At 45.4% G+C, this 24,591-nt stretch overlaps 1 protein-coding gene across 1 annotated transcript in view; it reads right to left on the reverse strand.

Moving 5' to 3' along the window:
• Positions 1 to 233: 233 nt before the first annotated feature.
• Positions 234 to 24,591, reverse strand: part of LOC125458420 (mast/stem cell growth factor receptor Kit-like) — a 65,247-nt gene continuing 40,889 nt past the window's right edge. Inside the window, exons 5-19 of the mRNA XM_059650570.1 lie at positions 22,153 to 22,268; positions 18,271 to 18,376; positions 17,282 to 17,475; positions 14,686 to 14,792; positions 14,473 to 14,599; positions 13,264 to 13,368; positions 12,567 to 12,677; positions 10,279 to 10,414; positions 9,321 to 9,409; positions 8,724 to 8,815; positions 7,540 to 7,662; positions 5,706 to 5,817; positions 5,079 to 5,178; positions 3,303 to 3,408; positions 234 to 1,943 (exon numbers count right to left, since the gene is read on the reverse strand). Coding sequence (XP_059506553.1) covers positions 1,818 to 1,943; positions 3,303 to 3,408; positions 5,079 to 5,178; positions 5,706 to 5,817; positions 7,540 to 7,662; positions 8,724 to 8,815; positions 9,321 to 9,409; positions 10,279 to 10,414; positions 12,567 to 12,677; positions 13,264 to 13,368; positions 14,473 to 14,599; positions 14,686 to 14,792; positions 17,282 to 17,475; positions 18,271 to 18,376; positions 22,153 to 22,268 — 1,750 coding nt within the window. The 3' untranslated portion in view covers positions 234 to 1,817. The remainder of the gene's footprint in view (positions 1,944 to 3,302; positions 3,409 to 5,078; positions 5,179 to 5,705; positions 5,818 to 7,539; positions 7,663 to 8,723; positions 8,816 to 9,320; positions 9,410 to 10,278; positions 10,415 to 12,566; positions 12,678 to 13,263; positions 13,369 to 14,472; positions 14,600 to 14,685; positions 14,793 to 17,281; positions 17,476 to 18,270; positions 18,377 to 22,152; positions 22,269 to 24,591) is intronic.

Below are 24,591 nucleotides of genomic sequence, written 5' to 3' on the forward strand. Positions count from 1 at the left end.
ATTCCACTCTTATCACAATAAATAACAATGACAACCCAGATGACAGCGGATTGCTCTGTAAAAACAGTTCTCATCACTTCCTAGATAACAAAGTGTGAAGCTGGATGAACACACCAGGCCAAGCAGCATCTCAGGAGCACAAAAGCTGACGTTTCGAGCCTAGACCCTTCATCAGAGAGGATGAAGGTCTAGGCCCGAAATGTCAGCTTTTGTGCTCCTGAGATGCTGCTTGGCCTGCTGTGTTCATCCAGCTCCACACTTTGTTATCTTGGATTCTCCAGCATCTGCAGTTCCCATTATCTCTGATACTATTTTAGCTCTTCCAGACAGCTGGCACAGGTTTGATGGATCAAATGCTTCCTTCTGCATGGAATGATTCTCAACATTTTTTTTCATCAACATGATATGACACATCTCTGGTATCAATGGGACTTCAACCCCGATCTATTGGTCTGTAAGTGATTCTCTGACTGCTTTGGGTAGGCCATTCAGGACTGACATGAGGAAGAATTTCTTCACTTGGAGAGTTGTGAACCTGTGAAATTCTCTCCCACAGGAAGCTATTGGCACTGGGTTTATTAGATATATCCAAGAGGGAGCTGGGCATGGCCCTTGCAGCTAAAGGGATCATGGGCTATGAAGAGAAAGCAGGAATGGGCTACTCAAATTGCATGATCAGCCAGGGTTATATTGAATGGTGGTGCAGGCTTGAAGGGCCGGATGGCCCGTTCCTGCACCTGTTTTCTATGTTTCGACATTTCTGTTGGGAGCAATTTGAGAACAGTTTGTTCTTAGGATGCTTCACACACAATTCAATAGACCCTTTCATTTCAGACTCCCTGCTAACACTCCAACAGTGCTGTTGAATTGAGAAGAAGGAAGGGTATGAGCATTTCAATGAGACTGTATGTACTTGCTTCCATTTGATTGTGGTATTGTGGCACTAATTCAATAAAATTATACCAAGGCCTAAAGGGTTAAATTACAAGGACAGGTTGAATTGACATGAACTAAATTACTGGATTTATAGTTATACATCAGTTTAATCTCTGCTATCTCCTAATCTCAACTTCACAGTACTCCATTTCCCTGTTTCAGAGGATAAGTGTTAGTATTCTAAATAAGCAAATTAATTATCATGTTTAAATATTTCAGGCAGGATTCCCCAGTTTAAAAATAAAATGAAGTCCAATTCTCACTGAGCATTTTGAAAGCAGTTGAAAAATACTACATAATAATTAATACAAAAGTTCAAAGTTACTTCTTTGCCTAAGCACTGTTAGTGAAAATATTGAATCCAGGTATGTTCTAATTGTGGGTCTATGGTACCTGTTCTGCAGACAATGACCCTTTTCCCAGGAGTCTTTTTTAATGCACATGTGCTTTAATTGTGTAAACTGAGCCTGGGATTTAGTTACAACCTCTTAGACCCCATGCCCAATAATGCCCTTGCTATTTTCCATTACAAGTTTAAAGTTATGATAATGCTCTGTCTTAATTAAAGAGAACTTCTGGAGAACACAAAAAAGAACACACACAACCAGATTATTTTCAGAAGGTACCCTCTCTCTCTCAAATATCTGCCTGACTATCTCTTCAATTTAACGGACAACGCATCAAGTTAATCCCTTCTGCGTGTAGAAATAAATCTGCAACAATTCAATCAGTAAACATTGCAAAAACATCAAGGTAAGCAGAATTAAAAGGCACTGAGTCTTGGGAACGGAAGATTGAAGAAGTCTCCTGGAAGAGTGAGAGATGACTGCAGTTTAATCAGTTTTAACTTTGTCAGGTTGGTGGTTGTGTGGGTCTAGCTTTCAGACCTTGCTGTAAGGATTGATCAGTAACACCGTCTCATCAACAGTCTCACAGTTAGAATGATCTGGAGACTGGACGGTGGGACGTTCTGGGACCTCACATTTGGAGGGTAGATTGGCGTAATCCTAAAAATACAGAGACACACAATATCAGAAACAGAAACCCAGCTGGAAGAGAACAGAATGAAAAGGAAATTAAGAAGGAACCTTGCCCACATCTAATACTTTTTCACACTACAATGTACTGCTGGACTGGATAAAGGACTCCTTCCTGAGGGCTCACTGCTGGCATTAAGGATGAACCCGATCTCAGGCTTGAAGCTACAATCTGGAAGAGTCTGAAAACCACACCTCCACTGCTACTACCTGACAGTATTAGCCATAGCTCATTGGCGAACACTCTTGTATCTAAGGCTGGCATCCTGATGTTGTGAAAGATCCTATACACCTTGCTCTATGAGCGTTCATTCAAAAATGTAAATTAGGAGCAGAGCAGGCTATTCAGTCCCTTGATCTGCTCCACCATTCAATAAGATCATGGCTGATATGACTGTAGCCTCAAATCCACATTACGACCTACCCCTGACAATCATTCACCCCTTTGCTTCCCAAGAATCTATCTAGCAGGGCCTTAAAAATATTCAAGACTCTAATTCCACCATTTTTTGAGAAGGAGTCATGACCTTCCGAAAAATAATTCCTCCACCTCTGTCTTCAACAGGCAATCCTTTGGTTTTAAACAGTGATCCCTACTGTATATTCGCCTCCAAGTTGAAATGTCTTTTCCATATTCACCCAGCCAAAACCCCTCGGAATCTTGTATATTTCAATCAAATTACCTCTTGTTGTAAACTCTGGTGGATACAATCCCACCCTGTAGAACCTTTCCTCACAAAACAAAACCCTGCCCATATCTGAATTAGCTTGAATTGCTTCCAATGAATTCATATTCCTCCTTGAGTACAGGAGCTAATACTGTATACAGTACTCCAGATATGCCTTCCAGTGTGCTGTATAATTGAAACACAACCTCCCCACTTTAGTGTTCAGTTCTTGTAATCTCTCTGACAACTTGGAGTTCTGCAATCTTTCACCATTTAGGCAAAGCGCTTTTTTAAATTCTTGCTGCCAAAATGGCATATCTTCCCACATTAAATACCATTTTCTTGATAGTTACCCCCTCAACAGTTTGCTAAGTCCCACGTCTCTGCTGACTGATGGCCCTGAGTTCCTCCCTCTCTTCCATTTCCTGGTTTACAGAGATTTCTTGCATATTACATGTATTCTCTGTGCTGATCCACCTTGTTCTAACTCCCCCTCATTGGTTTCCTTCACAATGCACTGGGCTGGCTTGACTGCTTTACAACAAGAGAGCGACACTTTTTTTCTGGAGAATTCACTACAGTTTTAAGGACAGTGTTTCATCCGCTTTCCCAACCTCTTCTAGTCATGTTTTCAATGAATTCACAGTTAAATCCCACTCACCTCCTCCACGAATTCGCTCCTCTGCTTATAGATCAGCTTCACAATCTGATCAAAGGTTGGTCTGTCTGTGGGAGTCAGATTCCAGCACTTTGTCATGATGTCATACCTGTTGGAAACAGCGTTCAAAGGTCACGTGCAAGTCTGTTTGTTTTACACCAAGACTCTCATCCTGATATTCATGATTTCAAGTCCCTTTTAGCCTCAAGGCATGAACCTAATCCATTACACAAAAGATTTTGTATCTGGATAAATCTCAAAATGTCTTGCAGTGGCTCAGTATAGAGTCTTAGTGGGTAATCCATGTCAACAGTCCAGTGAAATAGTGAGTGAATGCTGCACTATCAGAGACGCTGCCTTTCGGACAAAATGTTAAGCGTAACATCACTTGTTCTCATGTGGATGTAAAACTTCCTTGGTACTCTTGGCTGTATTTTAACATCCATCTTTCACTTATAGCAGTTTCAAATAACGGAGTGCCTTTCTGGGCTGTCCCAAAGGGCAGTTGAGAGCTAAACCATTAGTTATCCATTTGTTAAGCACGCTCAAGGTGAGTACAACTCACTGAATGAACTGAATGATAAACTCAGAGATAATGGGAACTGCAGATGCTGTAGAATCCAAGATAACAAAGTGTGAAGCTGGATGAACACAGCAGGCCAAGCAGCATCTCAGGAGCACAAAAGCTGACGTTTCGGGCCGAGACCCTTCGTCAGAGAGGGGGATGGGGTGAGGGAACTGGAATAAATAGGGAGAGAGGGGGAGGCGGACCAATGATGGAGAGAAAAGAAGATAGGTGGAGAGGAGAGTATAGGTGGGGAGGTAGGGAGGGGATAGGTCAGTCCAGGGAAGACAGACAGGACAAGGAGGTGGGATGAGGTTAGTAGGTAGGAAATGGAGGTGTGGCTCGAGGTGGGAGGAAGGGATGAGTGAGAGGAAGAACAGGTTGGAGAGGCAGACACATGCTGGGCTGGTTTTGGGATGCACTGGGGGGAGGGGATGAGCTGGGCTGGTTGTGTGATGCAGTGGGGGGAGGGGGCGAACTGGGCTGGTTTTGGGATATGGTGGGGGAAGGGGAGATTTTAAAGCCGGTGAAGTCCACATTGATACCATTGGGCTGCACGGTTCCCAAGCGGAATATGAGTTGCTGTTCCTGCAACCTTCGGGATGGCATCATTGTGGCACTGCAGGAGGCCCATGATGGACATGTTGTCTTAAGAATGGGAGGGGAAGTTAAAATGGTTCGCGACTGGGAGGTGCAGTTGTTTACTGCGAACCGAGCAGAGGTGTTCTGCAAAGCGGTCCCCAAGCCTCCGCTTGGTTTCCCCAATGTAGAGGAAGCCACACCGGGTACAATGGATACAGTATACCACATTGGCAGATGTGCAGGTGAACCTCTGCTTAATATGGAAAGTCATCTTGGGCCTGGGATGGGGGTGAGGGAGGAGGCGTGGGGGTAAGTGTAGCACTTCCTGCGGTTGCAGGGGAAGGTGCCGGGTGTCGTGGGGTGGGAGGGGAGTGTGGAGCGATCTTCCGCAATCTACAATCCGACCCCACCACCCAAGACATTTTTCCATCCCCACCCTTGTCTGCCTTCTGGAGAGACCACTCTCTCCGTGACACCCCTGTTCGCTCCACGAAACATCAGCTTTTTTGCTCCTGAGATGCTGCTTGGCCTGCTGTGTTCATCCAGCTTCACACTTTATTATCTTGAATGATAAACTCAATCCGTTTCTCGCTATCCTGAAAGAGGATTGCATATTGGGAGAAGTGCCTTACAATTCTGGAGTTGCAGAACTGGGTCTGTCCATCTGGAATCCGCTCCTTATCAGTTTGTAGAACCTGCTGTCCACAGGAATTCCTGGATACGGACTCGAACCTGCAGCACAAGTACATTTTCAGAGGCAGTATTGAGAAGGGGATGCTGGGGGTATATCTTTATTCACTGAGGGAGCGATAGGGAGTGTGTCTGCATTTACAGGGAGAGGGTCCCTGGGGGCAGTGTGTGTATTTACAGGGGGTCCCTAGGGAGTATGTCAGTATTTACAGGGGGGTCCCTGGGGAGTGTGTCAGCATTTCTAGACAGACCCTCGGGGGAATGTGTCAGCATTTACAGTGGGTCCCTGGGGAATGTGTCAGTATTTACAAGGGGTCCCTGGGGAATCTGTTAGCATTTACAGGGGGACCCCGGGGGGAGTGTGTCAGTATTTACAGGGGGTCCCCGGGGAGTGTGTGTGTATTTATAGGGGGGAATGTGTCAGTATTTGCAAAGGGGGCTCCTGGTTTTTAAGAAAATCCCTATTTGAAAACTCTGTCAATTATGGATGACGGTTGCGTCCCACCATGGCATTTTGACAGGGAGATGGGCAGACTATTGGTTCGTCAATGAATGAACAGCTATGTTACCCAATGAGAAAATTTCCCAGAGCAGGATGCCATAGGACCAGACGTCACTCTGCACTGTGTAAACACAATCGAAAATACTCTCTGGAGCCATCCACTTCACTGGGAGCCGTGCCTGAAAGCCAAAGGATAGGTGATGACAAACACTGGAAGAGCAAACAGGAATCAAATTTGGTTTATGACAATCAGACTGTGACACTGGGGATCAAAGAACATGAGAATAAGAATTAAGCACTGGGGGTACCACACTCAGGCCATGCTCCACCAATCATTACTAGCTGATCCTTTGCTTCAAATCTACTTGTCTGTCCGTGCAGTATAGACTTTGAAAACCAGAGATATCAGAAACGCAGGCAGGGTAAAAGACTTCTGGAGGATAGATTAAAGTCTTTAAGACATCATTCTGTGTTAAGAGAGAATACTGCCTCGAATAATGGGTTATATTTTCCCTTTTAGCTGTTATTCTTTTTTCCTGATGTATCATAGAATCCCTACAGTGTGGAAGCAGGCCTTTCGGCCCAACAAGTCCACAGTGACCCTTGGACAATCCCCCTCAGACCCATCCCTCTACACATCCCCGAACGCTGCAGACAATTTAGCACTCAATTCTGGTCTTCCTGATATATGAAGGATGTTGTTAAACTTGAAAGGGTCCAGAAAAGATTTACAAGGATTTTGCCAGGTTGGAGGATTTGAACTACAGGGAGATGCTGAATAGACTCGGGATATTTTCCCTGGAGCATCAGAGGCTGAGAGGTAATCTCATAGAATTTTTTAAAACTCATGAGGGGCATGGATAGGGAAAATAGAGAAGGCCTTTATTCCGAGGGTGGCGTAGTCCAAAACTCGAGGTGAGAGGGGAAAGATTTAAAAGGGATCTAAAGGGCAATTTTTTTCATGCAGAGGGTGGTGCGTATATGGGATGAGCTGCCTGATGAAGTGGTGGAGGCTGGTACAATTACAACATTTAAGAGACATCTGAATGGATACATGAATAGGAATACTGCTATTTGGAATACTGCGTACAATTCTGGCCGCCACATTACCAAAAGGGTGTGGATGCTTTGGAGACAGTGCAGGGGAGGTTCACCAGGATGTTGCGTGGTATGGAGGGTGCTAGCTGTGAAGAGAGGTTGAGTAGATTAGGATTATTTACATTAGAAAGATGAAGGTTGAGGGAGGGACCTGATTGAGGTCTACAAAATCATGAGGGGTATAGACAAGGTGGATAGCAAGAAGCTTTTTCTCAGAGTGGGGGATTCAATTACTAGGGGTCACGATTTCAAGGTGAGAGGGGAAAAGTTTAAGGGAGATGTGCGTGGAAAGTTCTTTATGCAGAGGGTGCTGGGTGCCCAGAATGCGTTGCCAGTGGGGGTAGTAGAGGCGGGCATGATGTGTTATTTAAGAAGTATCTAGACAGATACATGAATGGGCAGGGAGCAGTGGGATATAGATCCTTGGAAAATAGGTGACAGGTTTAGATTGAGGATCTGGATCAGAGCAGGGTTAGAGGGCCGAAGGGCCTGTTCATGTGCTGTAATTTTCTTTGTGCTTTGAAGGGTTTAAAGGGACCTGGGCCAAATGCTGGCAAATGAAATTAGATTTATTCAGAATAGTTGGTCAGCATGGACGAGTTGGACCGAAGGGTCTGTTTCCTTCCTAAGAACCCTTCTGAGGAAGGGTCACAGGACCCGAAGCATTAATTCTGACTTCTCTTCGCAGATGCTGCCAGACTTGCTGAGCTTTTCCAAACATCTGTGGCAGTCTACCACACAAGGAGACATTCGAACCCACAGATCTCTGTTACCATCAGACCCTTTGTCTCTATTATACTTACGTTGCCTTTGACTACATAGTTGGAATCATTCATGATGTCTCTTGCCAACCCAAAGTCACAAATCTTGGCAATCTGTCCCTCGGTCAGTAAAACATTTCTTGCAGCCAGGTCACGGTGAATGCACTGCAATAAAAAAAACACCCAGAAACCATTCACTCTCTCCCCAATACGAGCCCCAATAACCCAACACCATTGTTTCAGACCGATATTTACAAGTAAGTGAATCCTGCAGTGAGAGGGTCTAACCGAGAGGATTTTTACCATCAAGCAGAGACTGTTCAGTGTTACTCCCCCTCTCAGGCTGAAAAACCCAAAACATAGCCCTCAACTCCATTTCTCAACGTCACCATATCCCTCAATCCTCCTTACCCACCATCTTGCTATACCCACTTAGTCGAAGGAGAAAGGAAATCAAAGTATCAAGTAAGATTATGGAATATGAGCCATGAACCAACCTTCCCTTATGCCTGAGAATCCTGAGTCCAACTGTAGTGTCTTCACTGGCTTATCCCAGACCAGGGAATTGAGCCTGAGCCTTAGGAAGTGTTTGTGGCTCAACATCACACTGGATCCACTCAATGGACAAGATGTTCCCTTTGCTGAAACAGCAGGGAGGGGGCAGGAAGAGCAAGTAATCATATGGTTTGAAGCCAGGGAGATACCCCGCCCTTGCCCACCAACTAAGTTCTGGAAAGGAGGAATCATGGGTCACCTTCCTGATGCTACCGATGAGAGCCGTGAAATGGTTAATTCATGACCCCAATCCCTAGGTGTTGAGAACAGGGACAATCTTCCTGACTGGTGAACAGAGTGGCCTGCTTCACCAGTTGGAAGAGGTGGGCAGGCAGAGAGCCTTGATTTGCTCCAGTCTGGGGCTGATTGAGACATGGATAGGGGGTAAGGTAGTGGTCACTGAAAGCCAGCTCCTGTCCTTACCTGTGACTCTCCTGGCCACCCCTTCTCCCCAAAACAGCATCCTGTGATCCCCAAAAAGATCAATCACCTTCCCACTGCTCTTGGGCTTCAGTTGATGACTGGGTCACTGGAGAGGCACTGCTTCTTCACTGCTCCTCTGAAATTTTGAGGGGTTGGGGGCTAGTGATCTCACTCCTAAAGACTCCCTTACCACACTTAAATGAAGAAAGAGGAAGTCCCAGCCATTCAGTTCAATCTGTACTACTCACATTTCTCGAGGACAGGAAATCCATCCCAGTAGCAACTTGGTAGGAGAAGCTCAGAAGGTCCTCAATGTTTAACGGCAATGGGTCTTCATCTTCTGTTTGAAGAACATGGTCTAGTTAGAGGGGCCATCAGTGAGAAGGATAGATTTTTCTTCATAATCTTTTGATCGAAGACCAATTAGTGACAAGGCAACATACTATCCGCATTTCAATCCTATAAAGAAATTTTTACAAATTTCCTTTCACAATGAAACTCAAAGTATTGGGGAAAACAGTGCCAGGAGGTATGGACTCTGAATAAACAATTGGTCTCAAAGAGACAAATCCCCAGTTGAACAGTGGAATAGGGCTAGGCTGACAGATAAATGTTGACAAAAAGAGTATAAATGTTGATGTTTGTATGATTCTCAGCCTGGCTGACTGTTAACTACCTCTGAAGAAACGATTCTATTGGATTAAACCCATTAACAATAGTAACGACCGGCTGCCATTTCAGGGAAATTAGGATCGGGCAGTAAATGTCATCTTGTGCCAGAGACACGCTGGCCCCAGCCTGAATGTTTATGTTAAAAAGATTGACAATGACAGTTTCATACTCACCTTCAATAGTTAAGGGATCTGTTTGAGAAATCATTGGGCTCATACTGGACAACCTGGGCCTCATGGGCAGATAACCCCCTGAGCAGTTGCTGTGGGAAAGACAAGGCAACACCATTAAAACAGTTTAGCTCAGGATAATGTCCCAGTTGAAATTGGAAGAAGAAAGATAGTATCAAGCTTGGTTTTCATATCCTGAGAGGAGCATAGGAGGGTAGAGGGATGATTAAAGGCAGGAATAAGTGAGGTGAATTGAGTCTATGTTTGGACATATGAGATAGGGGGAGGAGAAAGATCGAAGGTTGCCAAATTTGTTTCAGTATATTCCTGGAGGTTTCGTCACAATGTGTCATGCCTCATCTACCCCTCCCCCCCTAACACCCTTCCGCCCAAACTTTCCCACCATTGGTTGCTGGATCTATCGATCTTGGTGTCGTCCCACATACCCAAAAATCCATCAGATTCTTGACTCTAACAGCCCAGGCCTTTCCCATTGGTTTAACAACTCATGAACAGAACTGTTTAAATTAAATGGATAAGGCATTACTTCCCTTTAATGCCTTGCTAATTTATCTTTTCTTTTCTTGCACCATATCCAATTCTCCAAATCCTCAGGTTAATTTTGAAGTATTGGCAGCCTTAGAAAGAATGTGTTGCATTTTGGATTGGAGCTTATAATAGAAAGGAGTTTCCAAGTAGAACTGCACTTGATGTCACTAACCACAGAGGACGGTTATGGTATGAAAGGGTGAAGAGGGGGAGAGCCTGTCCACCATTTATGTTACTCCTGTAGATCCACTAGGAGTGTAAGGAAGGGGTCGGGAAAGATCAAGGCAGTCTGTTATGGGCTGGTTTATGGAGATATACGAATCAATGGGGCAAGGTAGAAGGACGTGGGTATCTGAGATTAGTTTCCAAGACAGGCCAACAGCACGACTTTGACAATGTCAAAAGCCTATACCTCAGGGGCTTTGTGTTGTGCATCAAATTCTTATAATCATTCAGTGCATCGCCACAGACCAGGTACTGGGCCTTGTTCTTCAGGAAGTTCAATAAATCGCCATAGCAACAGTATTCCGTGATGACAAGAACTGGGCCTATAATTAAGAGGAAAATCACATTAAAGAAGAGTGAGGACCACAAGGGAGTTGCCTCCAGTGATTCCACCACTCACCTTGTCTTCCAGTTTGTATCATGCCAAATCCTGCCAAACTGTGACCCTTGTGCTCACTGACCCAAACTGTCTTCCAGGTCACAGTGCACCAATTCAAATAGTCTTGTTAATTCCCTCCATATTTCCAAGCCTTCTTCTAACCTATGAACATTTCAGGATTCAAGTCTGACATTGTGACCATCTGATTTCCATCTTTTCGCCCCTTGGTCTTTTGCTGCTGATCCTTTAGGCATCTCGCTCTGTCTTTTCCTTTAGTCTGTCCATAAAACCCACCTCCTCAACCACTCTAATGTAAACAAAAAGTACTGCCAGTGCTGGAATTATGAAGTTAAACCTCATCTTCTGAAACTTTCCAGCTTTATGAAAAACTGTGAACCAGATAGGAATTTTCAGAAAGATTACGTGGATCCATTTAATATGTCCTTTCAAACAAAGGACACCTTGGTGAGGAAAAGATACTGAGACAATATCAACAATGTTATTCCCACAGAGAGCTTGAATGGAGTCATTTGGCCTGTAAAGCCTTCAGGAAGAGGCTTATGGATAGAACAAAACAGATTTTGACCTTCCTGAAGAACATTGTTCATTCCTCCCCTATCTTCTTCTTCTCGACAATAGGCTGACAAGTCGCAACTAAAATTCACGTCGCACAAGTGCAAGACAAAAACCATCTCCAGTAAGAGGCAATTTAATCACCACCCTTTGACATTCAATGGCATTACCATCACTAAATTCCCCACTATCAGCATTATCGGTGTTATCATTGACCAGAAGCTCAACTGGACTCACCCGCATAAACACGGTGACTATAACAGCACGACAGAGGCTAGGAATACTGCAGCAAGTAGCTCAGCTCCTGACTCCCTGAAGCCTGTCTACCATCTACAAGGCACAAGTCGGGAGTGTGATGGAATACTCCCCACTTGATTGGATGGATGCAGCTCCAACAACACTTAAGAAGCTTGACCTTATCCAGGACAAAGCAGCCCACTCGATTGGCATTACATCCATACCCTCCACCAGCAGTGTCTACTGTAGGAATTTACCAAAGATCTTTAGGCAGCATCTTCCAAACCCATGATCAATTCTAGAAGAACAAGGGCATCAGACACATGGCTACATCGCTGCCTACAAGTTCCCCTCCAAGCCACTTACCACCCTGACTTGGAAATATATTGCTGTTCCTTTGCTGTCGCTCGATCAAAATTGTGGAATTCCCTCCTTAAGGGCATTGTGGGTCAACCTATACCATCTGTACTGCAGTGGTTCAAGAAGGCAGCTCACCTTCACCTTCTCAAGGGCAGTTACAGTTGGGCGATAAATGCTAGCCCAGCCAGTGACACTCACATCTTATCAGTGAGTTAAAGTAAGACAACTGATCTCAGCTGAAGACCCACTGAAAGACGTCTTATTCACTCATGGAGGATTCCTGGAGAGATTTTGTTGGAGGAGAATTCAGCTAGCCACGACAATTCCTGTAAAACACACCAGTGCCAGCAGCATGTGTGTGCTGAATAACTTGGAATGGGAATACTACAGGGGGTAATCCATGACTCCAAGAGTTTAACTCTAACTTGGCCAATGTAATTTAAAGATTTTTGCAGTTTTTTAATGCTTTCTTTCTTCGCCCTTAGACCTTTGTTTGATAAAGTTTGTTTTTGGAAATAAATCAGCTTATGTTGTTAGCAAATTAACCTGGACTGACTAGTTCTTAATAGCGAACCTGAGTGAGACCTGTATAATTGGTTTTATCCACAACCTGGTTAAAGTTAAAATTCATTGCAACCAGTCGAGGAAGAGGGTTAGAAAAGGAAACAGTTACTGCTCCCCTCTCCCCAGACTGTAGTTGTAACACAACATTTGTTCATAATTCTCTTTGAATGGGCTTTTGGTCACCTGCAATAGAAGCTTATTAGTTTTATTAATGACTAATTAAAGCTCCTTGGTGCTAAATTCTGTTTGATATCACTCCTGTGAAGCACCTTGGGACTTAGGCTCGAAACTGTTGCATAAAAACAAGTTGTTGTTGCCATACATGGCCCTCAATAGTAGGAAAATGAATGGCCATCTCTCACCTCCAAGTGTACAGGCTCCCAGAAGGTTAACAACATGCATGTGCTGTCCGAGGTGGCTCAGGATCTTCAGCTCTGACATCAAGGCCTCTTTCTCAGTGGAATGGGCACTGGCTGAAAGTCAAGATGAGGAAGAAAGTCAGGAAAATGCCACAGCGTCTTGTGCCCACCTCACACGGCTGATTATGAGAAAGACACGAGGGAGGGGGCGAGATTGGCAGCACAGACCCTTCAGTAAACGGCTTGGAATTGGTGCTCCTGAGGTGAACGCTAAGCCTTAAATGTATGCCCCATTGAATTCCCACACCACCCAACTCTAACTCGCTCTTTCAGACAGATCTAGATAAGTGACAGGGAAAGGAGCAGATAACCAGATCCTAGGGTCTCATAGTCAGAACAGTTGAAGGTGGCAACATTAGACAAAGTGGTTCCAAAATCTGCCTAAAGTTCAGCTTGATGTTGCCCAACTACAAACACTGCCTGAGTGTACCCAACAAGTTTCACAGATTTGTACAGCATTAGGATATTGCAGGATCTAGCCAGACCTGGCAGTGACTGTAAATGCGGTTTAAGTTCATTCATTCTTCTCGTCACTGCAGAGAGAGTCACAACCCACACCATTGCTACTGGACAGAAGGTAATGATTCCCCCAGTGATGGAAGATATTGAGAGTCAGACAAGGGTCAGTTAAATCTCTTACGTTTGAGCATTTTTACGGCCACCTTGGTGGCTGAGTCCTCTGTGCCCAATCCATAGGCAGTGGCCTCGACAACCTTCCCGAATGCTCCAGCTCCCAGGATCTTACCTACAAAGAGAAGGTTTCATGCTGTTAGTTATTGGGCTGTCAGTAGAACAGGGTGATACTAAGAGGGCCCAGGGTAAAACTCAGAGGGCTCAGTATTATACCCAGTGTCACATATTTCAGCTGTTTGAGCTCTGGCATTCACTCCCTAACCCTCTCTATTTCTCTCCACCCTGGGAATGCTCCTTAACAGCTACCTCTTCAACCAAACTTTTGATCCTCTGTTTTAGCATCTCTTCCATGTTTCGGTGTCAAATGCTGTCACTCATGGTCACTTTGCAAAATTTTACTGCACTAAATGCAAGCTGTTGGTGTTGTCACGAGGGAGTGTCACCTGTGCTGGTAGAAATTGGAGATGCCAATGGGCACTTCATGTGGAGCAGGCAAACTTACAACACTGGCCTCCTGCCCCCATTTCACCAACCACGACTTGAAATGACAGCTACAACAGCACTGTCCCTGAGCCAATGAGGTCTTGTTTAAACACAATGGCAAAATCTGAACTCATTCGTGTAGTCAAAATTGGACGTGGTGTCACCAAATGCAACGTTAACACCAGATCCCAGCAGTTTCTCTCCAGCCCCACACTACAGAGGGATGGACACTGACCGTCTGTATTGGCCGCACAATGGCTCAGCGGTTAGCACTGCTGCCTCACATCACCAGAGTGTTGGGTTCAGTTCCACCCTCAGGTGACTGGGTGGAGTTTGCACGTTCTCTCCGTGTCTGCGTGAGTTTCCTCTAAGTGTTCCGGTTTCCTCCCACAGTCCAGAGATGTGCAGTTTAGGTGGATTGGCCGTGCTATATTGCCTGTCGTGTTCAGGTATGTCCAGGCTAGGTGGAGTAGCCATGGGAAATGCAGGGTTACAGGGATAGAGAAGGGAGATGGGTCCGGGTGGGATGCTCTTTGGAAAGACTTGTATTGGTGTGGACTTAACAGGTTGAATAGCCTGTTTCCACACTGTAGGGATTCTATGATGATTCTAGCCCAATGACACTACCACCACAAGTCTCCTTTGCCTCAAACCTTGGAGTTGGAGAAGAGGAAAGCAGAATAAAAACATTTGATTGTCGATGAAAAGCACTTTGAGGAGATACTGTCCATACCAAAGCAGAGTTTCTCCCTGGGGAACTCCCATTTCTCATTGTACGGGAGCTGGGTGGGATCAATGAAAGTATAATCATTCCCGTTCACCGCCTCAATGATCTTCCAACGGACCTCATAAGTTGGTTTCTAGAAACACAAGAGGTTTGATAATAAAGAGTGAGTTGGAGTGTTTCCCGATTAGAAATCAAAGAGTAAAGAGATATGGTACTGACCTGTTTGTACTTGTAGAGCAGCAGAAGAAGGAAGATGAGCAGTAGAACTGCTACTGCCACTGCACCCGAGAGTAAAGGAGTGAACAGAGCATTTGTGACAGGGTGATCTGTGGAAGTATAGGACAAAAAGTTGTTTCAAACAGGCATCCAGGATCCTCCAGCAAAGAATTAGCAATGAGCAGACCTCAGCTGGAGTATGATTCCGGGCACCACATTTTAGGAAATATTTCAAAGCTCTGTTGGCAATGCAGAAGAGATTTACTAAAATGTACAAGTATAACATAGGTTGCAGAGGGAAATGGGTAGATAGAGAAAATCTTTGATAATCTTAGTCACCTTGATTGTGACGCCGTAACCTTTTAAATTTCATGGAATCACTTAATCAGCATCTCTCTGGTGAATCTGCACACCCCTCCCAAGCCAGGGCCAATATCTTCCTTCTGTTGTGTGCAGGCACCAGAATGGAACACAAGGAGCCAGGTCTCCCATGAAGTGCCAATCACTATCCAGTTATTGCCCTGTACCTACCTTCCAATCCCCCAATGCTTCCTATTTCTGGATGGGTCAGAAGTACAGAGGCACTGCCTCTCATAGACCTTGCAGAAGCAGAAGGAAAGTAAGAGGGAACGAGACAGAGAAGGAGAAGACCACTTCCCTTTTCTTTACGGCACTTACTGCCATAAGGTTAGTTTAGGTGTCCCATATCAATGTTCGTGAGGAAGGCAAATGGTATGTTGGCCTTCATAGCCAGAAGATTCAAGTACAGGGGCAGGGATTTCTTGCCTCAATTGTACAGGGCCATTGGTGAGACCACACCCCGGAGTATTGTGTGCAGTTTTGGTCTCCTTATCTGATGACGGATGTTCTGGTGATGGAGGGAATGCAACAAACGTTTACCAGACCAATTCCTGGGATGGCAGGGTTGACTTATGAAGAGAGACTGGATCAGTTAGGATTATATTGCTTGAGTTTAGAAGAATAAGGTGGGGGTCTCATGGAGACTTATAATATTCTAGTAGAACTGTTTAGGGTAAATACAGGAAGAATGTTCTTTATGACCGGGGAGTCCAGAACTAAGGATTACAGCCTAAGGACGGAGGGGAGGTCATTTAGGACTGCCTTCACCTAGAAAATGGTGCGCCTGTGGAATTGTCTGCCACAGAAAGTGGTCAGGGCTAAAACATTGAATATTTTGAAGAAGGAGTTAGATATAGTTCCTAGGGCCAAAGGGATCAAAGGGTATGGGGAAAAAAGTAGGGACAGGGATGATCAGCCATGATCATATCGAATGAGATAGCAGGCTTGAAGGGCCGAAGAGCCTACTCCAGCTCCTGGTTTCTATGCTTCCAGCGAATGAGAGTGGATGAAGGGGCAGTATAGTGGGGTATTGTAGTGGCTGAGATAGGTCATAAAGTATGTAAGCTGGGTGAGGTAAGTACCATGGGAAGGTGAACGAGTGGGCAGGTTTGTCAGAGGGCGTGCAGTTCTCTGACCATGCCACAAGGGATAGGCATGTTTAGAACTAAACAAGTTGGCTTGGGGTTGAGCTATATTGTCAGATGTTTGGGGGGGGGGCGGCGCAGGCGAAGTCAGGACTGGTCATGGTTAACAAGATGGTAAGGGAAACATTAAATCAAATTGGATGGATAGGAGGGTGGTCTGAGGGTCAAGTAAGGGTGTAGAGAGGGGCTTCTGCAGGGGCTGGAGTGACATTCAGCATAAATGACTGTGGGGGTTGGGAGGGGTTCAGTAGCATGGTTGTCCAAGAGTTAAACTAGGATTTTCCTGTCAACATCTCCTGGGTACTGTCTGGGTAATTGTGTTGGATTTATCTGAAGTTCTGACCCTGAGTACTGAAGACTATTGTGGCAGGTCCTGGGAATTACCCATCGGAAAACTAAAATCTCTTGCCAATCCCACAGAGATCCGTATGTTGGGTTTCCTCAGAGTGCTGCTGTTCATCTTAGCTCAAACATCCACCTAGTGATTGGAACATGTGGGTAATTATTCCTAGATGGGATCATAGAGAGCTCTGGATACTGTCACATAAACCCTCTTCATTCCAGTGTTCAGTGGTTAGCACTGCTGACTCACAATGCCAAGGATATGCGTTTGATTCCAACCTTGGGTGACTGTCTGTGTGGAGTTTGCACACTCTTCCCATGTCTACATGGGTTTCCTCCAGGTGCTCCGGTTTCCTCCTACAGTCCAAAGATGTGGAGGCTGAGTGGATTGGCCGTGCTAAATTAACCATAGTGTCCAGGGATGTGCAGATTTGCAGGAAAGTGCAGGGATAATGGGACAGGGTAGGAGGTGTGCCTAGGTTGGATGCTGTTTGGAGGGTCAGTGTGGACTCAATGGGCCAAATGGCCTGCTTCCAGACTCTATGAATTCTATGATTTAGTGCACTGGAGATAAAGGACAACATTCCATTACATCTTCAATTAATGTTTATTTCTTTTTAAAATGATTTCTGCAATTGGAGCACTATGTAACGTTTCTCATCTGTAGTTCCAATCTTCTCTCCATTTAGAAAGTAACCCATTGATTGTAGGCCCAAAGTACTTGACACTTCCTCACGGAGAAGACCACTCACCAGGGATTGAGATGGAAAAGGAACTTCCTCCAGCTTTATTGAATGCGTAACATTCTAACAGGGAACCAGGCTTCACCTCGTGAGCTGACAGCACACTCTCCACCTTTGTCCGTCCGTACAGAGTCTCAGAAACAACGAACATCTTTGTCTGGGGGATCGGGTTGTGGGGGTGCATGATTCCATTTTCTGTGCACCTACGTTGAAAGAATAGCTTTAAGGTTTATGTGGGTTGGCTTGCATGCTTACCTGCAAAGAAACTTTGTGGTTTGGTGGTTACCTCTGAGTTAGAAACACTGGTTTGAAATCCCATCCAAAAGACCATGAAATAGGAACAGGAGTAGGCCATTCGGCCCCTCAAGCTTGCTCAGTCATTCAATAGAATTATGGCTGATCCAACATCCCTCACGTCCACTTTCCTACCCTTTCCCCATAACCCTTGATTCCCTGACTGATCAAGAATCTTTCTGTTCCAGGATTTGATGGCTATGGAAAGTGCTGTGTGCCATGGGAAAGCCAGTTGAGTGTTGTGCTGCAAATCCCTTAAAAACATGCCTAATGGCAGGTGGTAAGAGTGGGAGAGATTTCTGGTCATCTACAGAAATTGGATTGGATATCTGGTGTCCATTTGTTGAGACTGTTCCCTGTAGCTCAGGGTTTGGTCTGTCTTGCAGCTCAAGTCCTGCCTCTGCAGTGGAAATCATGGCGAATGTGTTCAGAACCGACACTGGGCAGAAAAGAGGATTCTCTGACCGTATGCGTCTTACTGAATTAAAGACACCTTCATTCATAAAGCCAGTCTCTCCGAAGAGCATTTTATCCAAGCCCTGTTGCAAACAGGTTTTCTGAAATACAACAGATGGGGCTAGGCTGGTTTGGGAATATTTTAACATTCTAATACTGGGGCCTTTAAAACGGAGGGCAACAATTTCTGGGTCTTGCTGTCATCTGTTCACTAACTGCTTACTGCTCCCAGAATCTTCGAGTCTAACCTGTCTCTGTGTGGTGGACACTGGTACCAGTGAATAGTTGGAGCAGGAAACCCACTGGCAAGGCAGTGGAATGCAGCATCCTTCTCGATGGTCACGGTTGGCTTTTCTGGGCAGAGACGGAAAAGAAAAGGAAATGTTCATTCATGCTAAACAAAAGACAATCACAAAGGCTTAAACAAAAAAGAACAAAATCACACACAAATGCTGTGCAAAGCTGAACCAATGAGAACTTGTACCTGAGAGATCACTCCTTCATATAGCACCCTTCATATTGGAGCAACAGTGGGAATGTAAATGGACTAGTAATCCAGAAGACCCCAGCCTAATGGCCTGGAGTCACAGGTTCAAATCCCACCATAGGGTCTCGTCACATTTCAATTCAAATAATAAATCTGGAATTGAAAACTGGTCTCAGTACCATGAGAAATATCAGCAAATTGTTGGTAAAAATCCCTCTGCTTCACTAATGTCCTTCAGGGAAGGAAATCTGCCATCCTTACCTGGTCTGGCCTACATGTGACCCACAACAATTTTTTAAAAATTCATTCAAAGCAGGAGGGTGTCACTTGCTAGACAAACATTTATTGCCTATCCTTAATTGCCCAGGGGCAGTTAAGAGTCAACCACCAGCTACATTGTTGACAGGCCCCCCAACCAGGTCTGACCCATCTCCCACACTTCTGTCTTCACCACCTCTCTTCCCTCCTGCAACAGCGATAGGCTTCCCCTTGTCCTTACCTCCTATCCCACTGGCATCCATGTCCAGAAGGTCATCAGACACCATTTCCACCACCTCCAGTGAGATGACACCACCAGACACATATTCCCCTCCCCTCCCTTGTCTGCCTCTACCATTCCCTCCGGGATACCCTGGTTCACTCTTCCTTCACTCCCAACTCCATCCCCCCACCCGCGGAGTTCGATGGCACCTTCCCCTGCAACCACCATAGGTGTAACACCTGCCTATTTACCTCCTCCCTCCCCAGCATCCAAGGGTCCAAATATACCTTCCAGGTGAAACAACACTTCACCTGCACTTCACACAATCTGGTCTACTGCATTTGCTGCTCACAATGTGGTCTCCTCTACATTGGGAAAATGAAGCTTAGACTGGGTGATCGCTTTGTAGAACATCTACATTCTGCTCGCAAAAAAGACACTGAGGTTCCAATCGCCTGCCACTTTAACACATCACCCTGTTCCCTGGCCAACATCTCTGTCTTTGGCTTGCTGCAGTGTTACAGCAAAGCTCAGTGTAAGCTGAAAGAACAACACCTCATTTTCTGCTTGGGGACCCTGCAGCATTCAGAACTCAACAACAAGTTCAATAATTTTAGGGGTAAACTCTCCCATGACACAACCCCCTATCCCACATACCAGGCCTTGTTTCCACATAGCCTGCCATTACACACTACCACACTACCTACTACTAGAAAGGGTCTGGAGAAGGGTCTAGGCCTGAAACATCAGCCTTCCTGCTCCTCTGATGCTGCTTGGCCTGCTGTGTTCAACCGGCTCTACACCTTGTTATCTCAGATTCTCCAGCATTGGCAGTTCCTACGATCTCTGAAACACACCACCTATTGTTAATCACTAACAGTCCCCATCAACAACTATTCACCCTCCTAGCCAGATCATTATCAACTCCTCTTGTCTGTCCACCTGCTCTTCTCTCTCTTCAGACTCTGTCCTTTATCCCGTGGTTTACTCCTACCCCATTCCCCTCCCTGTTTTCTGCATATAAGCTGACATTTTCCCAGTTACCATCAGTTCTGAGTAAGGGTCACCTGACCCGAAACGTTAACTCTGATCTTTTCTTCACAGATACTGCCAGACCTGCTGAGCTTTTCCAGCAACTTCTATCTTTGTAAGAGTCAACCACATTGCTGCCCATCTGGAGGCCAGACCAGGTAAGGATGGCAGTTTCCTGCTCTAAAGGGCATTAGTGAACCAGATGGGTTTTCCCAACAATTGACAATGGATTCTTGGTCACCATTAGATGCTTAATTCCAGGAATTTTTAAAATTTAATTCAACTTCTACCATCTGCTGTGGCAGGATGTGAACCCAGGTCCCCAGGTCATTACCTGGGTCTCTAGATTAGCAGTCCAATGATAATACCACTAGGCCATCACCTCCCCCACTGTGGATGACTCTTAACTGCCCTCTGAAAGAATCAAGCAAGCCATTCAGTTCAAGGGCAATTAGAGATGGAATTCAAGACTCCAAGTAAGTTGTGAGCTGAGATTTCAGGATTGTGAGCTCAATGGCTCCAATGGGTCAATTAGTCTCTTTAGGTGTTGAAAGATTCCACAATCCCATTGCTCTGATCTCTTGCAGGAACAGCTGGGGAACAGCTGCATACTGGAGAGGGAGGAGGTAAATGTGCAGGTGTTACATCTCTGGTGATTGCAGGGGTAGGTGCTGTGGGGCCCTGGGGTGGGGTGTAGTGGGGTGGCATTGTGAGTGAACAAAGAGCGAACCAGGGTATCCCGGAGGGAATGGTACAGGCAGACGAGGGAGGGGAGGGGAATATGTGTTTGGTGGTGGCATCTCACTGGACTGACGGTCAATGACCTGCAGGAGATCATTGAAGCTGGCAATGAGGAAGAGAGCAAGACTAAGAAAAAGGTACTTGCAGAAATTGGGCTGGCTGTATTTAAGAAGAAGTTGAACAAATATAGGTATTACAAGAAATTTATGACAATGTCCCAAGAGGTCAGCCACATGGATAGATTTAAGGGGAAGCTAGATATATTCTAAGGAAGAAATTAATGAAAGAAACTGCAGGTAGGATTCAAAGGTGAACAGTGGATGGCATAAACATTGGCATGGACTAGTTACAGTCGGTTCTGATATAAAGCAATAGTTGCATTCTCACACAACCTCGGGCTACAGAAAATCATGCAATAAGCGATGGAGACAGAATTGGGTTATAGCCAAGACAGGTTGGGAAAGTTCACAATTTACAAGTAGCGTTCTCCTTCAATTGCATTATGGTCAATTCACATTGAAGAAACACACATTATATCAGAACTGACTATAACTGGAATTATTTCTGTAACTGGAATTATCTTGCCATTATCTCTCCGCCTATATATTCTGTGTCTGTGCGCCTCTCTCCACTTCACCTGATGGAGGAGCAGCACTCTGAAAGCTTGTGATTTTAAATAAACCTGTGAGAATATAACGTTGGGTTGTGAGATTTCTGACTATTGTCTGGTTGAGCTGTGCAGTTATATTGTTGAAACTGAGGTGATTGAGAGAAAAGAAAACTTCAGCTTGAGAAATTCCACAGACTAATATAAGAGAAGATGTTTGGAGCTGGGACCTGGGCCAACCTGGTTATTGGGAAAGATTATGGGAGAGTGTGCGAAGTGATCAAAGGATTGCAAGTGGAAAGGCTCGACGGAATTGAAGATGATTGATTAGATTCCCTACAGTGTGGAAATAGGCCCTTCGTCCCAACAAGTCCACACCGCCCCTTGGAGCATCCCACCCAGAACCATCCCCCTATAACCCACATACCCCTGAATACTACGGGCAATTTAGCATGGCCGATCCAACTAGCCTGCACATCTTTGGACTGTGGGAGGAAACCGGAGCACCCGGAGAAAACCCATGCAGACACGGGGAGAATGTGCAAACTCCACACAGACAGTCGCCCGAGACTGGAATCAAACCCAGGTCCTTAGCGCTGTGAGGCAGCAGTGCTAACCACTGAGCCACCGTGCTGCCCCTTGAGGGTGAAGGGAGAGGCTGAGAGAGAGTGTATGTGGCAATGGGACACCGGCATCTGAATTCCAGTCCATTCCTGGCTGAAAGGGAATGGCTCAGTCATGCTCCAACAGCCCCTCAGTAACTTTAGTGAGATGGTGCTTACGATTTATCAATAAATGGAAGGTCAGGGATGAGTTTGCTTCTCCATTCGACGCAAAGAACGTGTATGTGCCACTCTCGCTTTCCTTCAGCCGCACCAAAAGGAGGGAACACTCATAGCTGCAAAATAAGAAAGGGTCACAAAGTCACAGCACTGAAGCTTGCCTCTCTTCAACTCCTTTCTCCCCTCTCCCCCTTTTCCATCATCTCCCCGTCCTCCTCATCCTCTGTTGGGCTCCTGCTATTCTGAGCTGCATGACAACACAACACCGTTCCTTGTTCACATTTTAGCAATTGGATAGTGATCAGGGGCAGGGATCCTGTCTGACTGTGTTCTTCTCCAACCTAGGAGTGGTCAGACTAATTTTTTTTTTATTCATTCACGGGATGAGGACATCACTGGCCAGGCAGCATTTATTGCCCATCCCCACAGGGCAGTTAAGAGTCAACCACATTGCTGTGGGTCTGGAGTCACATGTAGACCAGACTAGGTAAGGATGGCAGTTTCCTTCTCTAAAGGACATCAGTGAACCAGATGGGTTTTCTCAACAATGGATTCATGGTCATCATTAGACTCTGAATTCAGTATTTATTGAATTCAAATTCCACCATCTGCCGTGGTGGGATTCAAACCAATGTCCCCAGAATGTTATCTGGATCTCTGGATAAACAGTCCAGCAATAATACCATGAGGCCATCACCTCCCAAAAAGCAACACACCATTCAATCTGGAATCAGATAACTCAATGTGGTCCAAGGAAAGAGCAATGATGTACAGCACCATGCCAGTACATTTACTCCCTTACACAACGTGGGCACTATTTAATCTCTGAACATTGACCATCTTTCTCAGTCTAATGACCATCATCATGATCGGCAGTCCCTTGCAGATGAGGATGACCCTCTTCCACCCTCAGGGTGAGTCCGTGGGCGGCTCTACAGTTCTGCAGACTCTGTTACTCTCGAGGCATGGGAAAAATGGCTGAAAAGGAGGCCACTTGACCCATTATGTCTGTGCTGGCCTCTGAAAGAGTTATACAAATAATCCTCTGCCCCCTGCTCTCTCTTTTTGCCTGGCAAAATTTCCTTTTCAATTACTTACCTCCAATTGGCTTCTTGCAAGCTCCTATTGAAACAGCTTCCACCATTCTTTCAGCTGGTACTCACTAGGGTCATAATAACTTGCTGCATTGGATCTGTTGCTAATTATTTTGACTGTGGGCCTAATACCCATGAATTTTTCATTGATTATCTGGCCAGGGCACCTTTGGTGTTTCAATTGTCAATCACACCTTGCAATTCCCTTCCTAGCAGCATTGCTGGAGCACTGTCATCACATGCTTGTGATTTACTGTCATTGAATGGCCATCACAGAGCAGCAGGTGTATTCCAGCAATATTTCAATTGTTAAAGTTAGCTAGACCAGGCACGGCAATGTAGGCTGCAGGGGTTCATGCTCAGCGTGCATTCTTCATAGATTGGTAGAATCCCTACAGTGTGGAAGCAGGCCAGTCAGTCCATTGAGTTCACATGAGCCTCTGAAGAGCATCCCACCCAGATCCTGTAACTCTGCATTTCCCATGGTTAATCCACCTCGCCTACCCATCCCAGGATAAACAAAGAAACAAAGAAACCTACAGCACAGGAACAGGCCGTTCAGCCCTCCAAGCCTGCGCCGATCAAGATCTTCTACTATGGGACAATTTCAGCTTGGCCAATACACCTGCACATCTTTGGACTGTGGGAGGAAACTGGAACACTCAGTGCAAATCCACGCAGACACGGGGAGAAGTACAAACTCCACACAGACGGTTGTCTGAGGCTGAAATTGAACCCGGGTCCCTGAGGGTTACGGGCATAGGGTGGGTGCTGGGTCTGGGTGGGATGCACTTTGGAGGGTTGGTCCTGACTCGATGGGCCAAATGGCCTCTTCCCTCACTGCAGGGATTCTATGATTCTGTGTGTTGGTCATTTAAGTACCTGAAATGACCTCACAATTACAAAATAATGGCTCTCACCACTGGTAACGATCCATCAATCAGCATGCTTACAGTACATAAAAAGATTGACTGTCTAACTCTGACAAAGGTTAAGAACTGGGAGCTATGTGCCCAAGCATTGTTTTCTGATGTGTCCTTAATATCTAACCTTATTGTGGTGTTATGAGGAAAGATTCTGTCGATGTGAGCCTGAGGCAGCAATTGCTACTGTGAAGCTCCCACCAAATGTTAGCAGCTGTGAGGCTCCTTTAAATCCTCACTGTGTGTGCCCGAGCTGACCAACATCGGAACACAGAAAATAGGATCAGGAGAAGGCCATTCAACCATCTGAGCCTGGTCCACCATTCAAGATGATTATGGATGATCATCTAACTCAGTGCCCTGTTCCCACTTTCTCACCATACACTATGTTCCCTTTAGCCCTAAGAACTATACCTAACTTC

Source organism: Stegostoma tigrinum, chromosome 13, assembly GCF_030684315.1.
Source record: "Stegostoma tigrinum isolate sSteTig4 chromosome 13, sSteTig4.hap1, whole genome shotgun sequence".
NCBI classification, from domain to species: domain Eukaryota; kingdom Metazoa; phylum Chordata; class Chondrichthyes; order Orectolobiformes; family Stegostomatidae; genus Stegostoma; species Stegostoma tigrinum.